This window comes from Aspergillus clavatus, genomic scaffold (genome assembly GCF_000002715.2).
Source record: "Aspergillus clavatus NRRL 1 1099423829792 genomic scaffold, whole genome shotgun sequence".
Classification (NCBI taxonomy): Eukaryota; Fungi; Ascomycota; class Eurotiomycetes; order Eurotiales; family Aspergillaceae; genus Aspergillus; species Aspergillus clavatus.
In genome coordinates this window covers 185,596-201,056 of record NW_001517107.1, presented here as the reverse complement: position 1 = coordinate 201,056, position 15,461 = coordinate 185,596, and the positions used below count along the sequence as shown (strand labels likewise).

The 15,461-nt window shown below is 48.5% G+C and overlaps 5 protein-coding genes across 5 annotated transcripts; 1 reads left to right on the top strand and 4 right to left on the bottom strand.

Annotated features, from left to right (window-relative positions):
• Positions 1-1,269: 1,269 nt before the first annotated feature.
• On the bottom strand, positions 1,270-2,499 carry pgxB (putative extracellular exo-polygalacturonase; the record flags this gene model as incomplete). Its single annotated transcript, XM_001275017.1, has 3 exons — positions 1,270-1,575; positions 1,732-2,230; positions 2,273-2,499. The coding sequence occupies 3 exons, from the start codon at positions 2,497-2,499 to the stop codon at positions 1,270-1,272; spliced, it is 1,032 nt and encodes a 343-aa protein (XP_001275018.1).
• A 939-nt stretch (positions 2,500-3,438) lies between these two features.
• ACLA_043090 (uncharacterized protein) lies at positions 3,439-3,747 on the bottom strand (the record flags this gene model as incomplete). The annotated part of the gene is made up of 2 exons (XM_001275016.1): positions 3,439-3,682; positions 3,743-3,747. 2 exons carry the CDS (start codon positions 3,745-3,747, stop codon positions 3,439-3,441), a joined length of 249 nt encoding a protein of 82 aa, XP_001275017.1.
• Positions 3,748-4,237: 490 nt separating this feature from the next.
• ACLA_043080 (putative C6 transcription factor) lies at positions 4,238-6,731 on the bottom strand (the record flags this gene model as incomplete). Its single annotated transcript, XM_001275015.1, has 2 exons — positions 4,238-6,067; positions 6,132-6,731. 2 exons carry the CDS (start codon positions 6,729-6,731, stop codon positions 4,238-4,240), a joined length of 2,430 nt encoding a protein of 809 aa, XP_001275016.1.
• A 587-nt stretch (positions 6,732-7,318) lies between these two features.
• Positions 7,319-12,105, bottom strand: ACLA_043070 (putative ABC multidrug transporter; the record flags this gene model as incomplete). The annotated part of the gene is made up of 8 exons (XM_001275014.1): positions 7,319-7,459; positions 7,513-7,855; positions 7,920-8,710; positions 8,783-9,261; positions 9,321-9,933; positions 9,986-10,195; positions 10,258-11,584; positions 11,645-12,105. The coding sequence occupies 8 exons, from the start codon at positions 12,103-12,105 to the stop codon at positions 7,319-7,321; spliced, it is 4,365 nt and encodes a 1,454-aa protein (XP_001275015.1).
• Positions 12,106-13,434: 1,329 nt separating this feature from the next.
• ACLA_043060 (F-box domain protein) lies at positions 13,435-14,790 on the top strand (the record flags this gene model as incomplete). Its single annotated transcript, XM_001275013.1, has 2 exons — positions 13,435-13,584; positions 13,996-14,790. 2 exons carry the CDS (start codon positions 13,435-13,437, stop codon positions 14,788-14,790), a joined length of 945 nt encoding a protein of 314 aa, XP_001275014.1.
• Between the last annotated feature and the right edge of the window lie 671 nt (positions 14,791-15,461).

The following is a 15,461-nucleotide window of genomic DNA, read 5'->3' as shown; positions in this document are numbered from 1 at the left end:
TTTACGCGGGTTGATAGAACACCCCAATAGCAACATGGCATCCCACCAGGCGGGCAGGGATTATGTTCAAATGAGATGTTAGATTACGCATTATCCTCTTCTTACTCTTGCTCGTATGGGCGATTTATTCCTGAGTCAAAATTCCCTTCCATCGCTCTGCCCACCACATCAAACATGGTTGTTCGCGACGCTCCCTTCACCGTCAAATTTGACGAATGTGTGCAATCCGAACTTGCGAAATAAAACATTCCTGGACTGAGTATGGCCGTCATTCATGGCTCCTCCACACTTAACAAGATTGGTATATCTTATACTCGCGTTTGACCCCTGCCAATGCATCCTAGCATATGGGCAAGCGAACCTGCCTGATAACCCTATGACCACAGATTTCCTCTTTTCTCTGCCTGCAGTACGACAGAAACCTTGACCGCGGCTGTAACCTCCCATGGTATTCAAAGTAGCAAACGCACCTCATCTCCAATCGACTGGGACACGCCTCTTGCCTTGTTGATCCGGGAGGACCTTGTCCTTGCAGACGAGCAGGTTGCTGTACACATGACTTTGAAAAGACACCTTGTCACATCGGTCAGAGCTCGCTATGCACTGGGGCGCAAATCCAAAGAGAGCATCTGTGATCCACTGTGTATGCATAACACATATTTTCTCTGTCCAGGAGGCGTCATTGTATATGTATCTTTTTGACATTGCTCCTTGGAATACCGCCTGCGCACGCCGGCGAGTATAGCAAGCAGCTAGAAAGAACAGCCAGAGAACAACTGCAGAGGGCGTTGGAGACGGTAGAGGAGGCCACGCTGAGATTATACCCTGGCTTGCCGTCATCGCCTCTGCAGCCGTCCCTGCCGCTGGAGAAATACGCTGGGGTTTATAGGAATTCAGGATATGGGTTGTTTCCCCTTCAAGTGACTGAGAAGCAGAAGCTGCGCGCGGGTCTCTCAGGCCGAGCTATTGGTACGGTCATAGAGTTGCAGCATGCCAGCGGCGAATCTTTTGTGAGAAAATAAAGTACACCGGCCGGTGGAGGAGAAGTGGTCGAATTCTTTCGGACGGAATTTCCTATTAGATCTACGGCAGTTGTGAAAAGAGTAGAGCTTGACCTGGAACCGCAGTTGAAAGGGGGGAATATATGGTTTGACTGGTTCTGCTGTTTGACATATAATACTTTTTTACGCTGGAGCTGAGTAGACATAACTTTGATCTGGATATGTCTGATATGCATTCATCACATTATAGACCATTTTTAACCGTAAATTAACCGCTGGCCAGTCCAGTCGTGCGCTTGGTTGTTGAACTAGTGGAAGAATATTGGCACTCAACCCCAATATCCCCCTGAATTCCATCACAGATGATCACTGGTAGGTCACCTGCAGGACTCGACAGGTTGATATTCTTCAAGTGAACGTCCAAGCACACGGCATTCGGCGAGCAGGTTAGGTCAGCCACGACCTTGCCCTGTTTCCCGGAAGACGTGCCTGATATGTTCTCAAAGTTGATGTTAGTGACATTGAACTTTGATGAGAATGAGGCACATCCCGCTGCATCGATTTTGAAGTAATACTGGTCCAGTACAACGGGGTGATCCGTGTTTCAAATATGGATGTTTTTGTAGGTGATGTTATTGATCCGGCCATAGCCGACGTTCTCACCGGCCCGCGCCTTGAGACGGGCGCCATTCTGCTACTGTTAGTCCCTTGGATATAGGAGTTCTCTCACTTCGCCGCTCAGCAGTATCACATTCTCAATGTATGCATACTCAATCATGTCCAAAACGCCGCGATCCTGGCCGATGCTTCCCATGCTCACACCGTGTGTATTGTTGCACCACAATTTCTGCACGAAGTTGTTGGTGGTGTTGGGCTTTGGCGAGAAGCTGCCGTCGCCAATATCAACCCGGGCGTTGGTGACGGACAAGCCGTCAACATTGAGGGAATCAAAGCCGTCAGTGTTCTTAGGAAGGGCCTGATTGAACGGTGGTAGTACTTGGCTCGCTCCGGAGAGGCTGTCCCACTTACAGATGCGTTGGTCGAGTAAGCATTTGATGTAAACATTATCAAACAAGACGTCCTTGGTGCGAACGAAGAAGTTGGTCCAGCAGGGCGAATTGAGCTGTGCAATGCCTTCAACTGAGAGTCGAGTGGCATTATCAGTCACGAAGAGGATAGGTCGGTAGTACTTGTTGTTAGAGTCCTGGAATTTGTCAGTGTCTATGAAACTTAAGACACAGGCAATAGACATTCATACAAGAATCTCTTACCCGGCAAACTCATTGTACCAACGCTGTCCATTGCCGTTCATGACCCCGGAGCCAAAGATCCTGATGTCCTGGCCACCCCACCGCCAAAAGGTGATGGGCTTCTGAAAATCGAAATAAAAGTGTCCACCTGCCAGTACGGCACATCGTCGGTAAACTGTATTCGATATCAGCAAAGGTGTTGTCTGCAATGGTCGGCTGAAGTTTCTCCGCCTGTAGAATCGCTCCATCGCGACGATCAACGTGAGATGCACGATACCTCTCCACACAATGCTTGCAGTCAAAGACCAAGCGCCCGTGTCGATCACGATAATTCCACCGCTGGCAGGTGCTGATGGCACGCGAAACTTTCACCAATTATATATAGAAGTTCAGGTGCATAAAATCTGTACAACATCAAGAATGACTAAGTTCATGCAAGGTGTCGCGATCCGTCCCGTTTTTGTTTCCCTTGACCATTCTCTATATCAGGAGATCTCAAGCAAAACATGCTGCACAAATTGACCCCTGAGATCATAGTGCCGATCTCTGCTGCGGGTGTAGGTGCTACGGTAGTTGCTTTCTGCGCACACGAGGCCATTCTAGCGATGGAGCAGCGCCACCGTTGAGAGCGAGAGCGAGAGAGACGAAGACGACGGCGACTGCGTGTTCGTCGTCAAAGGGAAGCTTGTGCGCGCGTGTTGCTCAAAGAAGGAGAGCCAGCAACGACTGTAGAAGGATCAGAACGGTTGGAAAGCAATCTCCGCGATGGTATCCAAGTTGTACGCTTCATCAGCTCCACATCTGGCCAGCCAGGGGAGGTCGAGATTGGTGCATTTATGAAGAAAGGTTCGATTGCTACTCTATCTCGAGGGTCATATTTTCGTCCACGTTGACAATATGTGTGAAAGTGAATGTCATTTGACAATTCAGGTGTGTATACCTGTGCATGTTGTGTACTACAACTTCTTGCCAGCCAACACTAGCCCAGTGATACAGCTCATGTTTCCCGACCAGCACATGATAAAACGCAAGAAGCTTAGCGTTTCCGATTCAATGAGGATATAACACAATCCGAACGCAATCCGGGAAAGCGTATGCCACGCTCCGATCCCATTGATCGCCTCGCGAGCCAGGTCTACGTGGACGGCCAGAAGCACTAAATCTTCTCAATAACATGCACACTTTGATCAGCAGGTGGGGTGGTTGAGAGCCCGCCGGTACATTTTGCCCGACTGCACGGCCACGTCGCCGTATTTGTTGAGATCTTCTCGGGGTGCCGCGTTGTGGTCGATGCCTCGCAGGCGTTTCACCGCCCGGCTGCTGAGGATGACATACGCATAAAACCAGTTGGCGAGCAGGTAGACGGTGGCATAGTTGGGAGGCTGCTCCTGGCCAGAGGCAGCGCGAAGCCCGAGGGTTGTGAGGATGTTGCTATAATATCTCAATAGTTAATTCCCGTTTTGTTGTAGGAGACATTTCTGGTAGACCTACGACATAGCTAAGAATTTATGGCACAATGTCACTGTACAGAGACGAGATACGAATTCATGGTATGAATCGCTGGGGCGGGCCCTTTTTATCCCTTGATCTGGTGCCAAAACTGTTGAATTCAGCAAAAGTGCTCAACAAGGTATTGCGTTTAATCCACGTTAAATTCAATAGACTTCAGGTCGGCACTAGCTCATGGCATAGTCGACCCAAGAGATCGGCGCACGTGTAAGCCCATTAACCGAGATGGCCGAGTGTTACCATCAGGAGATTCTGGCAATTTGCAAAGGCTGGCTCTGGATAGTTATGGAAGTGCGATTATGTGTATTCTCCATCGTGGGTTCCTAGACCGGACGTCATGAAGGCGTCAACACTGTATATCAAAAATCGACTTCCACTTGCACATGAAGTCATGAAACCCCTGAGAAAAGATTGTGACTCCAAAGCTCCGGCATTCCGTAATCAGCTATGTCAAAGAGGTTTCCAAAATCAAGGGGCTTAGAGGTTAGCCTCTTTGGTTAACAGGATGGAATGACTTGGACATACTGGGACATCACTCATAGAGGTTGAGACTAAACAGCTCGGGTCAAAAGGAATATCAAGGGATTCGTTATTAGCATCGAGCTTCGTGGCAGAGTCGTCCATCTGGGGTGCCGAGATTAGCAAAAGTGTCGTTTTTGATATGGACTTAGGGGCCGGTACCAGGTCTGGGGTATTTTCATTTTGCCCTCGAACTTCACTCCAAGGTACCCCCCTCATTAACAATCGGCAGTCCTTGATGGCCTTGTTCGCAGATCGTTCGATGGATTCATATGGGTCTTCCCCTTTTAACCGCGCTTTCACCGATGCGAGCACCAGTGTCAAAAACAGATAATGTTTGGACCCCTTTCCTCCGAATACAATTCGAGTACCAAAGACATTGATTGCAGCTTCAACAGCATGTAGCATGATAGTTTGCTGCGATTCCACTATTTCATTGAGCGAGCTCAAGACGCTACTTTGGCCTGGGAACAAGGACCTAGACTGCCTCTGCTCATCAGCCTGCAGCGAAAGTTCAACACACACCATCATAGCTGAATGAAATAGCTCCTCGCGGAACATCCCACCCGTCAGACTCCCAAGATGAGGATTCGGCTTAGCCTCGGGAAGATCCTGAAGCGGAAGTTCTAGCTGGGAGAGAATCTCCAGCGCAGAATCGAGACAAACCTTTCGCGAATAGGCGAATTTTGGAGTTCTCATAATGCTCAAGAAAAAGGGCCGATGGAGAACAAGCAAGTTTCTCCGCATAATGAAATCGAAGTATGATTTGGTAAATGCAGGATTCCGAACCCCAGATATGTTTCCAGTTGACCTCTCAGTGGGAAACAAAGACATCGCCTCATGGATTGACTGCGTCAGCTGCTCGCTCAGCCGCAAGGCTTCATCGTACGATAATTTGAACCTCAAACGGTTGACAAGCTGTGCTATTTGGACTCGTATGGGGAATGAATAGGAGAGTAGGACCTGGAAGCTGCTTCGAGTGAGGACACTGGGCCCCTTAGGAATTGAATCTTCTGTCATGCTTTCAAAAAGATCTGCATCGTCATAATTGGAAGGCGCATCGCAATCATATTCTTCCAAATCAATCGAAGGCGGCATGCCTCCATCCAGTGATGACTGTAGGTCAAGTTCTTGTATTGTTGCCCACAAACGACGCCGCATTTCAGCCCAAAATTTTGACATTTTCTGGAAGCGCAGTGGATTACGATGTAAGCCCATAGACATAGCGGATCGTAGCAGGTAGCCAGACGATATCCAGATTGTATCTCCTTCGATGGCGTTTGCTTGACGCGCAATCATCAGCAGACAATGTACTTGCAACTTGTCAAAATCAAGGCTACATGTAGCAGAGGGTGTGACGATCCATGTCTGAACAGCCTCAATCCAATTCACCACAACTTGGGAAAGAGGATCCTTGCCATTGATCTTCGTGGAAGAGTTGTAAAAACAACTACTGGCAGCCATCAATGCTAAGAGCTTAGCCAGGAAGACCATATCCGGGTCTCCTCCTCCAGCCCAGTACTCTTCATACTGCTTGAGGAAGGATGGAATATGAAGAACCCGATGCGTGGTTTCAAAATTGCTCAAATAAAGTTCGAGCAGCTCATCAGCAATGTGTCGAGGCGGGAGAAATGCCTCAAACGAATTCGCCCGTTCGCTTCGTGCACGTTGCTGGTCTTGCTTCTCCTTCGAAAACATTTCACGGCGAAATTGCTTCAAACTACCGTACCCAGAATCTTCCTTGCGCTTCGACTTTCGCTGTTTCAAAAAGTCACCGACATCCCTGAACTACCATATTACCATATCTTAGTCCCCGTATGCTCGTCGCACATAAGATAAGCTCCCTACTTACAAACGAGATGGCTACCACAGAATGAGAACGACCACAATACGTCGTTTTCGTCTTTTTGCCCCGGAAGCAAGGCCATGGTAAGGACCTGACTTGGTCACTGAGATAGTTTTCGTCTCCCGCCGGTCGAAGTCCTGCATCTGACACAGCCGAAGACACAGTACCAAGAGTCTCTGGCGTCTGGATCGGGCCAGTCCTGGCCAGGGCATGTTCCAGAACCTGTACGCGATTACGCAACTCCTGCAGCTCATCAGAGCGGTTCTTGGACTTAGTGACTCTGTTTGGAGATGGCTGATTCTTCGAGTCAAAGACATAGACACCGCTGTAAGCTGGACTACGTCGCGTCGCTGTGCGGTCCAGGAGTTTGTCTTGGTCCTCGACGCGTGGAATGCCCGACACATGGCCAGTCTGAGACCTTACATAGACACACAATTCAGGGGTCTTGGACTTGATGCATTGACTGCATGGAAATGCCCGATCGCATTTGAGTTTGCGCCGTCTGCAAACTGTACATGACAATGGTGGCCGACGACGTCGCGCTACAGACCTGGGCGATGACTCTGAGTTCTCATGATTCGATGGTAGCTCTTGATCGTCCTCCATCTCTGCGGTCTTACTTTTCCCACTGAGTTATGAACGAGGATGAAGGTAACAAGGTATGAATCATCAGCAGCAACGCTCGACCCAGACGTGGGGTTTCAGCCTTGTAGCATCTGGCTCTGTCAACAGTCACAGATTGTGGAAGAGACGAAGAATTTTTACCACTTTCAAGGAAGCACCGTTCACTTAGCGCTTATCTGATCCTCTAGCGAGTAAGACGACTGTAACCTATCCAGGGGCAGTTTATTTCACAGCCAACCTGGTGGTTTACTGAATGAGAACGAATTGATCCATCGGAGATACCAGTCTCCGACCGGACCGGAGTTGCCGTATACAGCAATCTCCGGGATCGGGGATATTCTCGGGCTTGCTATTCTAGTCATATGTTCAACCACATGGGTTGGCTTTTGATATATACAACTAACACATCGTTCTTCACGAAGATCAAGACTACCCGACAAATCCCAAACAGCAAACACTTCAACATCGCTTGTTGAGACTCAAAAAAGGCTTGTGAGTGATGCATGGTTGAAAGAAAGAGTAGTGTGGCTATCGACATACGATCTTTGATGTCGTATGTGCATGTATCATCATCGACGCCATAACGGCTTCATTACCGAACGAACATAGACTAGGAGGTAAACCATGAAATAGTTCGTGATCACAAACGCGGTAAAGATCCCAAAGTATGGCCAGATTTTGGACGAATCAAGACCAAGCTCGGACAGATACTAGGAATCCAATTAGCCGTCACTCCCCTACCCAAACCCCATGGTACACTCACATCATCGCCGTGACTGTACTTGCAGTATCCGCATTGCCCACGATCATTTGGATTTGATAGATAACCGCTAGTTCCACTGGCCAACCATAACTTTGCATACTCGCCGCATGTCATGTTCGCCGGGCTCTCGAATCTGACCAGCTCGTCGGAGTCGCAAATGACGGGCATTCCACGTAGAACAGATGTTAAAACACCTCCTATCCAGTAGGTGAATGGCGTGACATAGTACATTGTGTACTTCCAAAAGACCGGCATGCTCTTATGCGGTTGCAGAATACCATTGAACAACTCGCACATGACGATGAAAAATGGCATCAAAGTGGCAGCCACCGTGGAATCTGCACTATAGAATTGTTAGTCTTCTTCTTCATACTTCCGTCTAGGTCGTCACGCTAGCAAAAACTCACCTTAAGGCAGCAATCCACTGGCCCCAGGACGTGGCGAATAAGAAGAAAAGGAAAAACATCAAGAAGGAATAGCCAGCTGCAAATCCTAAGGGAAGGCCCACAAGGAAGTAGTACAAAACGTAGAAGATTACCGCACTGGCAATGGCGTACGGTATCTCCGACAAAATCTGGACAGTGCAGAATGCGACCCATGAGTAGATGCCACTAGGCCCTTCTCGCGCCCTCCAGATATCGCGGTTCATGATGAAGCGCATCGAAATGGCATTTATGAACTCCGGCATCAACATCAGGACCAGAAAGCAAGAAAATGCTTTAGACTGTAGATCCGTCAAGCTGTTTCCAATCTGCAGATAGGTCAAGCCGTTGATCAGAGAATGTAGAAACGATGCGTAGAGCCGGGAATATGGGTATTCCGGGCTTCTCCAGAACTGTCGAATTGTGCGCTGTGCCAACAGAATAATCTGACTGCGAAGTGTTGGCATTGATCGAATCAATTTATTGTTCTCCGAATACTCTGTTTCCTCTAATTTCTCCCTGCGAAGTTGAGAAATTTCCTTCTTGATGTCCTCGGCCTCCGTGGATCGATTCCACACCTCTGCCCAGTCCGCCTCGCAAGTACTGTCTTTCGAGCCACCGACGACCACCTCAATCAGGTAATCTGCTGCATTTGTGACTTTCCCAGGCTCATTGCCGTACTTCCTGAAGTAGTCAAAGATGGAACACCCAGACTGACCCACTTCACCGAAGTAATAAGTCCGCCCTCCAGGGCTGAGTGCCAATACACGATCGAACTATGGACATCGGCAATTAGCATTTGATGAAACCCTCCTCCCCTGAATATGAGATGACTTGCGGATACTCACTTGTTCGAATTGCTCCTGGTTGGCCTGGTGAATGGTACAAAGCACAGCTAACCCTAGATTCGCAAGACGCCGTAACAGAGCGACGATGTTCGATGCGCCTTGACTGTCCAGCCCGCTGGTAGGCTCATCAAGAAAGAGTACTAGCTTGGGTCTCGCACAGAGTTCCACTCCAATAGTAACACGCTTTTTCTTCTCGATGTCCAATGATCCGATCACGGCGTTCTGTAGGTCAACCAAATCCAGCGTATTCAAGACAGTGTCCACATATGACAGCTTTTCCGGTTTGGAGACATTTGAGGGTTGGCGAAGTAGTGCTGAAAATTCCAAGGCTTCACGAATAGTGCTAGTCTCGTCATGGATATCCATCTGCTGGCAATAGCCAATGTTGCGACTAAACCCTTCATCTACGGGCCGTCCATCAACATACATTGTGCCAGTCAATTTTCCTGGGCTCTGTCTCTGCGTAAGAGCTGTCAACACTAGGTAACTGTCAGTAAGCTGCGCATCACATTGGTGGGTGGTGAATTTATGATCGCACATGTTGATTTGCCAGCCCCGGAGGCTCCAACAAGAGCTGTCACGGTACCAGGTTTGCAATACCCGGACACTCCGTCCAACAACTTCCGAGCCTCCTTGCCAATTTGCACGACGAGCTCAAGATTGTCCCAAGTAAAAGTCGAGGAGGTCCCGTCGAGGGCTTGGGTTGGCCGTTCACTCGAAGACTCGGGCGAGGCCGGAAGTTTCTCGTCAATCTGTACAGGGCTGCTCTCTTCATCCCGGCTTTTCCTCACACTGCGACTGGTTCCTCTCCCACCCTTTTTGTACTGTATCGGCCCGACACTGGTTGACTCCCAGTCAAGAATCTCACTCATCCAGCATGTGGCGGCGATATAAACGACTGTAAAAAGACATAGTATTCCAAAATTACGCCACACATTGCTGTAGTGAAACCCATAATGTGCAGCGAGGTACTCATCACCGCCGACGACTGTCGTCCCCGGTCGACTACCGGAAGAACCACATGTTTGGTACGCAGCATCCTGATAGCTGGGGCCCGATGGAACCACTGATCCGGACGCACAACTGAAATCGGTGTTGTGAAACTCTACGGCCATCATTGCTTCATAAGTGTATAGAGCTGGTGTGGTGTACTAGAACTCGGTAAGTTTATTGCTGGCAACGCCCATTCTGAATCACACTTACCGCTATCCAGCCCACCCAGGGAACATCGTTCATCATCTTGTCCACGGACAACACGTAGCCACCGAAGACGATGCAGAAAAGCACAGAGACCCCGCTGTACCGTAATGCGACCTCGAAACTCGAGGAGGCTGCAGCGAACAGCCTGAACTGGGCTGTGAGACAGATTGTGCACAAGTATATGAAGAGGAAGTCAATCCAGAACGGTCCAGCCTAAGAATTCAAGCCTTAGTAAAACAATGAATGAGGGGCCTTGAACTTGGATTGATGCATACGCTTGTCTTCAGTCCCGCCAAGAAATAAACCACGACCAAATATAGGGCAGTGAGAATGAAAACCAGGACAAAATCTGCGAGGACCCTGGCTAGACACACTGCACTCGGTCGAACAAAGGCAAACTTCTTCTGGCGACTAAGGATGTCTCGCCCCTGCATTGCCTCTTCCAACTCCGACATCTGAAGCCAGGCAAGCAAAATAGAGGAATAAAATATGACGCCTCCACGGGAGTACATGCCATCAGTATCCTGTGGCAAATCGTAGAACATTGATCCGATCAACAGACCGTAAATCACACACGAAATGAGCTTAATGAAGATCGGCGACATGTGGCCTTTCACTTGCCACATCTGACGTTTGGCACACAGGACTACCTGGCGGAAGAGGGAGATTGTGTAGGGCGATTTGGAAGAGACAAAGCGAGACTTTTCAGTCTGAACAGCCCTTTTGAAATCCTCCAAGCTCCCACAATCCGAATCAAACAGTGATTCACCCGTAACTTTGCCGTCAAGCTTGTTATCTTCGTAGCGTCTTATGTCATTTTGTACATGCTGGAAAGCCTCACTTTTTCGAAAAGCATTCTCCAATTCGATTGGTCCTTTGGGGGCACGATGCTCCCATCCAGGCCGGAACTTTCGTCGCTCTGGGAGTGTGATGCTTGTCAGGAAGTCCGACACGGTCTGCATCTCCGCACACTGATAACCCAAATCTTCGAAGTACTTTTTAGCTTCGCATGCAGGGCCTTGATAGAGCATGCGTCCTTCGTCAATGAGCAAAACTTTATCGACCAGGTCGAAGATGGCATCAGACGCTTGGTACAGGGTCAACAGAGTTGCCTTGCCGCATGTGTCGGTCATGATTCGGAGACTGCGGACATAGTCCAACGCTGACAGAGCGTCCAGACCTCTGGTAGAATTATCCCAGCACATGACTGATGAGTCCGTTGCAAGAGACTCAATGATGGAGATCCGCTTTCGTTCTCCACCTGAGACGCCCCTGATATACTCATTTCCTACGAGCGTATTCATTGTGTGGGACATCCCAAACACTTTCCCGTAAATTTCAAGATATCGCGGTATTCTCTCTTGATATCTCTTGGGTGTCTTACTTTCCAGGGCAAACTCCAGAGTTTGCTGGACGTTGAGAGTGGGGAAATGCGCGTCGTCCTCGGGGACATAGACCACTTGGCCCCGGTAGTATTTCTTGACCTCTTCTTGACTGATTCCCGAATAATCGAGAGTTCCCGACACTCCAAGAAAAGAGGAATGATAGCCAGCAACTGTCCGAAGGAATGTTGAACACCCAGCTCCTGGTCGTCCCAGCACGCTAAGGACACGGGATTAGCTCTTTGTGGGACAGGGCAAGTCGGGAAGATTGGGAACCTACAGCATTATCTCTCCAGTTCGAACCACTCCAGAAAAGTCACGAATAAGACGGCGTCCATTATGGGGCTTTCTCTTCGAGAATAAAGGCTGGATAGTCCATTCATAGACATCTTGGAATGTTAAGGTGCGCCATAAAGCGGTCCCCAGTGTCTTTACATTGACGTGCGCTGCTCCGTCTCCCCAGGTTGTGATAGATAGAAAGCAGACGCCCAGGTTCGCCTTTCTCTTCCCATCCCGAAGTTCCTTCTCAAGAAAATGATCGAATGATGAGTGCGGCTCGGGGTATTGGCGATCTCCATGCCGGGTTCTCTCTGTCAACGTACGATGGATCTCGGCGATGGCATTCTCGTCCTCGCGAGATGAGTGAACTTGAGATGTGGAAATTACATCTTGTTGGAGGTCTGTCTCATGTGGGGATGCAATTGATGCACCACCACGGTGAGGAAGAAGATGGGCTGGCATGCCGCTTGATCTTCACCAGAGTCCGATTCTTTGTCTGCGTCAGATCAAGTTGGCAGATTCGATTTTCAGAGAACAACTCCATTGTGGCCAAATATACTGTTTTTAAATCGATCGAAACGTTGGGTGAAAACTGTGGACAGAAACATGTGGCTCCATGGCCACCGAAAAGGGAAGCCAAGGCTCAATCGATTCCAGAAGCTACATAAGAAAAAAAAAAAAAAAAGGAGAGAGAGAGAGAGAAAATACTGGAAAATGATATCATTCCCACTGACGATATGGAGAAAACATAACAATGTTTTTTTTTTTTGCTTGTAGAAAAGTAGAACACGATCTAGTGGTCTTTAGCTTGCCCCATGACTCTGGTAGATCGAGTTTGACACTTGACAGAAGTTGTGCCATGCAATCAAATTCATGAGTTGATCCATTATGGTTGGAAGGCCATAGAAGAGTCCTCATAGTTACTCCAGGTCATTGCCAACTTTGGCAGCTCGTGTGAGAAATTGAACCACTAGAGTCTGGAGAGTGGATGAGTGGAGTTAGTGGACGCTTGGAAGTTGGAAGAGGAGACAGCCTGCAAAAAAGGCAGCCAAGACGAGAACCTGAGGCTAGTAACCAATTGGCTCCACGTGCCAAGGCATCTTAACGTGGTTAGTGCCACGCGCCATTCTCCACGTGACTAGCCGTTCGCTCCAGCAGTCAGAAAAAACATCCGAGTCAGGACTCAGGACTCAGGATTGCCACGATGATCTGAAGTTCTAGATGCGTGATTCGGAGCCCGCGGTTCCCGTCTATCGACGGACTCGCTGGATAGAGGAGGATCGTTTTGAAGTGGTGAAGAATGAGTCAGTCCAGGGACACTTCGAGTGAAGGACTGACTTTTTTATCTTCTCTGTGATTATACGGAGTCAATATATATTCCTGCTCTATACTACTATCACAAATACATGATGGCCCTGGTTCCAAGACTGAAGGCTCTGGCTGCTGATCGCTGATGCTCCGTGATATTCACAACCAAGTGTGAAATTTGATATCTGGTCCAAGAAAATGCAATGAGTTCTAAGCGGGTTGCGGATGATACCACTGACTACATGTGTTTAATCAAAATCACCCCCAGCAGATAAAGATGCATGTATGATGGCAAGAGGAAAGCAAGTCTCAAGAGTGGTGTAGGAGTTCAGCTCGTTCTCAACCTCTCATGTAGTGCTCACTTAAGGAGCCCGTGCCTGACGCCGAGCACCATTTTCCTCCCAGCGGTATGGAATCCTCTACTCCACGCTTCTTACCCTCTCCGACTTCACGCACCTTTCCAATCATTACCTCCTATTCGCAATGCAGGGACTCCTCCGTTTGCCTCCTGAAATGCTTCTATTCATCCTCAAGTACTTTGAGTCCCCCCAGCATACCCCTGTCCTCCTGTCCCTGTGCCTGACTTCGCGCCAACTTTACGCTTTGGCTCAACCGATACTGTTCAAGGCTTACGTACGCAGATATCACTGCTTCAATTGCCATCAGCACTCGGGATTTTCCGATGGTCTCGAACCTCTGCTCTGCTTCACTCGAACCCTTCTCTCTCGACCTGACCTGAGAGTAAGAGTCCGCCAGGTGATGCTCGATACCTCAGAATGGGAGCCCCTGGGTCCGGAAAGATGGCCAAAGGCACTCACGACGAAGACTATAAGACTGCTAGTAGATGGTGCTCAGAAGCTTCCAGTCGAGAATCAAGCAAGATTCTTATCGTCTATCATTGGAACAAAGGCCGTTTCTCTGATTGCCCTACTTTGGTCTCAAACACCAAATCTACAATACCTTCAGATCACGCTCAGGCAAGAAGGGTGGTGGGAATTATCGAGCTTAATTGGGCGTTTGACTAACACCGACTTCCTGTCCCAGCATCTATCCAATCTGAAAGACCTCGTCCTTCGGGCAGATCCAACCGAGTTCAACGATATCTCGACTGATATTATTGCACAGTTTCTGCGCCTACCGCACCTGGAGAATTTGTCTATCTCGCACCTGAACGTGACGAGGGCTAGACATGTGAAGGTGCTTCTTCCATTGCAATCCCCCAACCTAACATCTCTTTCCTTGAACCATAGTTACATGGAGGTAGACGACTTGGAACCTCTCGTGCGCTCGTGCAAGGGTCTTAAGATGTTCATATACGAGGCGGCGTTGGAAAGCAGCTCCAAGATCTTTCCAATGCTGCATTCTCAGAAAGAGACACTTGAGGTGATTGTCGTCAATACCAATTTCACAAGCCCTCGCCTTATGGAACAGGAAGATTATCCAACAATTGAACCGTTCGCTTCCTTTACAAACCTCCAACATCTGGAGATCGAGCAATGCTTCTTGAACGATGATCCCGAGCTGCCCGAGTCTCTCGAATATTTGATCATTCGCGGTTGTGAACATCCGGTGTCAAAGCTGCTGACCAACCTGACGAATCGCAGCTATGGCGGGTTAGGGTCACTGGAAATGGTCATTCTTCAACCCCTATTATCACCTCCAAATGGGCTGCTCGGCCTGCCTCGAAGATTTGGAAGAGGTGACTTCTATGAGAATCGACAGTACTATTCTGCATTTGAGAAAGCTTGCAGACGACTGGATAGAATCACATGCGGGGCACTGTTTGACCTTCATATCAGATCCAACGAGTGGATGGAATATCGGGAAGGGCTTCTCTAAGGGGGTCCGAAGCCGATGCAGAAGGGAAGAATAAGTGCCGCGAGGGTGCATAGGATTACTCCAAGGAAGACATGGAAATCGAGGCGATGATACCGTTACGAATTGATGAACTTGTATGATGCTGTATGATATGGCTGAGAAGATGGAAAAGAAAGATATACCGAGGATCAGGTCTGCAGAATGCGTTCTATGATATTTGCTAGTGTACTATTACAGGATCATGGGGTTACCTTAGGGACACAATGCAACCGTTCATTGCTGTTGATTAGACACTAAGGGATCTGACGAATGGTACTAGTATAGTAGTGAAGATGAATATTGTGATAGCAGTAGGGAGTAGATAGTAGATAGTCAATATCTATCTATCTATCTAGTATATATCAACCTGACAATGTGCAGGAACAGAGTCTGATATTAGAGTTGGCCCCAGGCACTAACCACTTGTGATGGAGAATGATGGCCTCACTCAGACCCGACATCGTGACAGATTCCTCCACTGGGACTGGCTGGTTTGCCAACCTGCCAAGAAAATCCCCCCGGGTCTCTATACCTATGGAAATATGATAAACATGATGACCAGGGACAACGGATTCAAACACATAAATCTCGGAAGCTTTCTTTTCTCAACTCAACCTGGTTCAAGTTCTTTTTGATCTTAAGAACCAGGGATA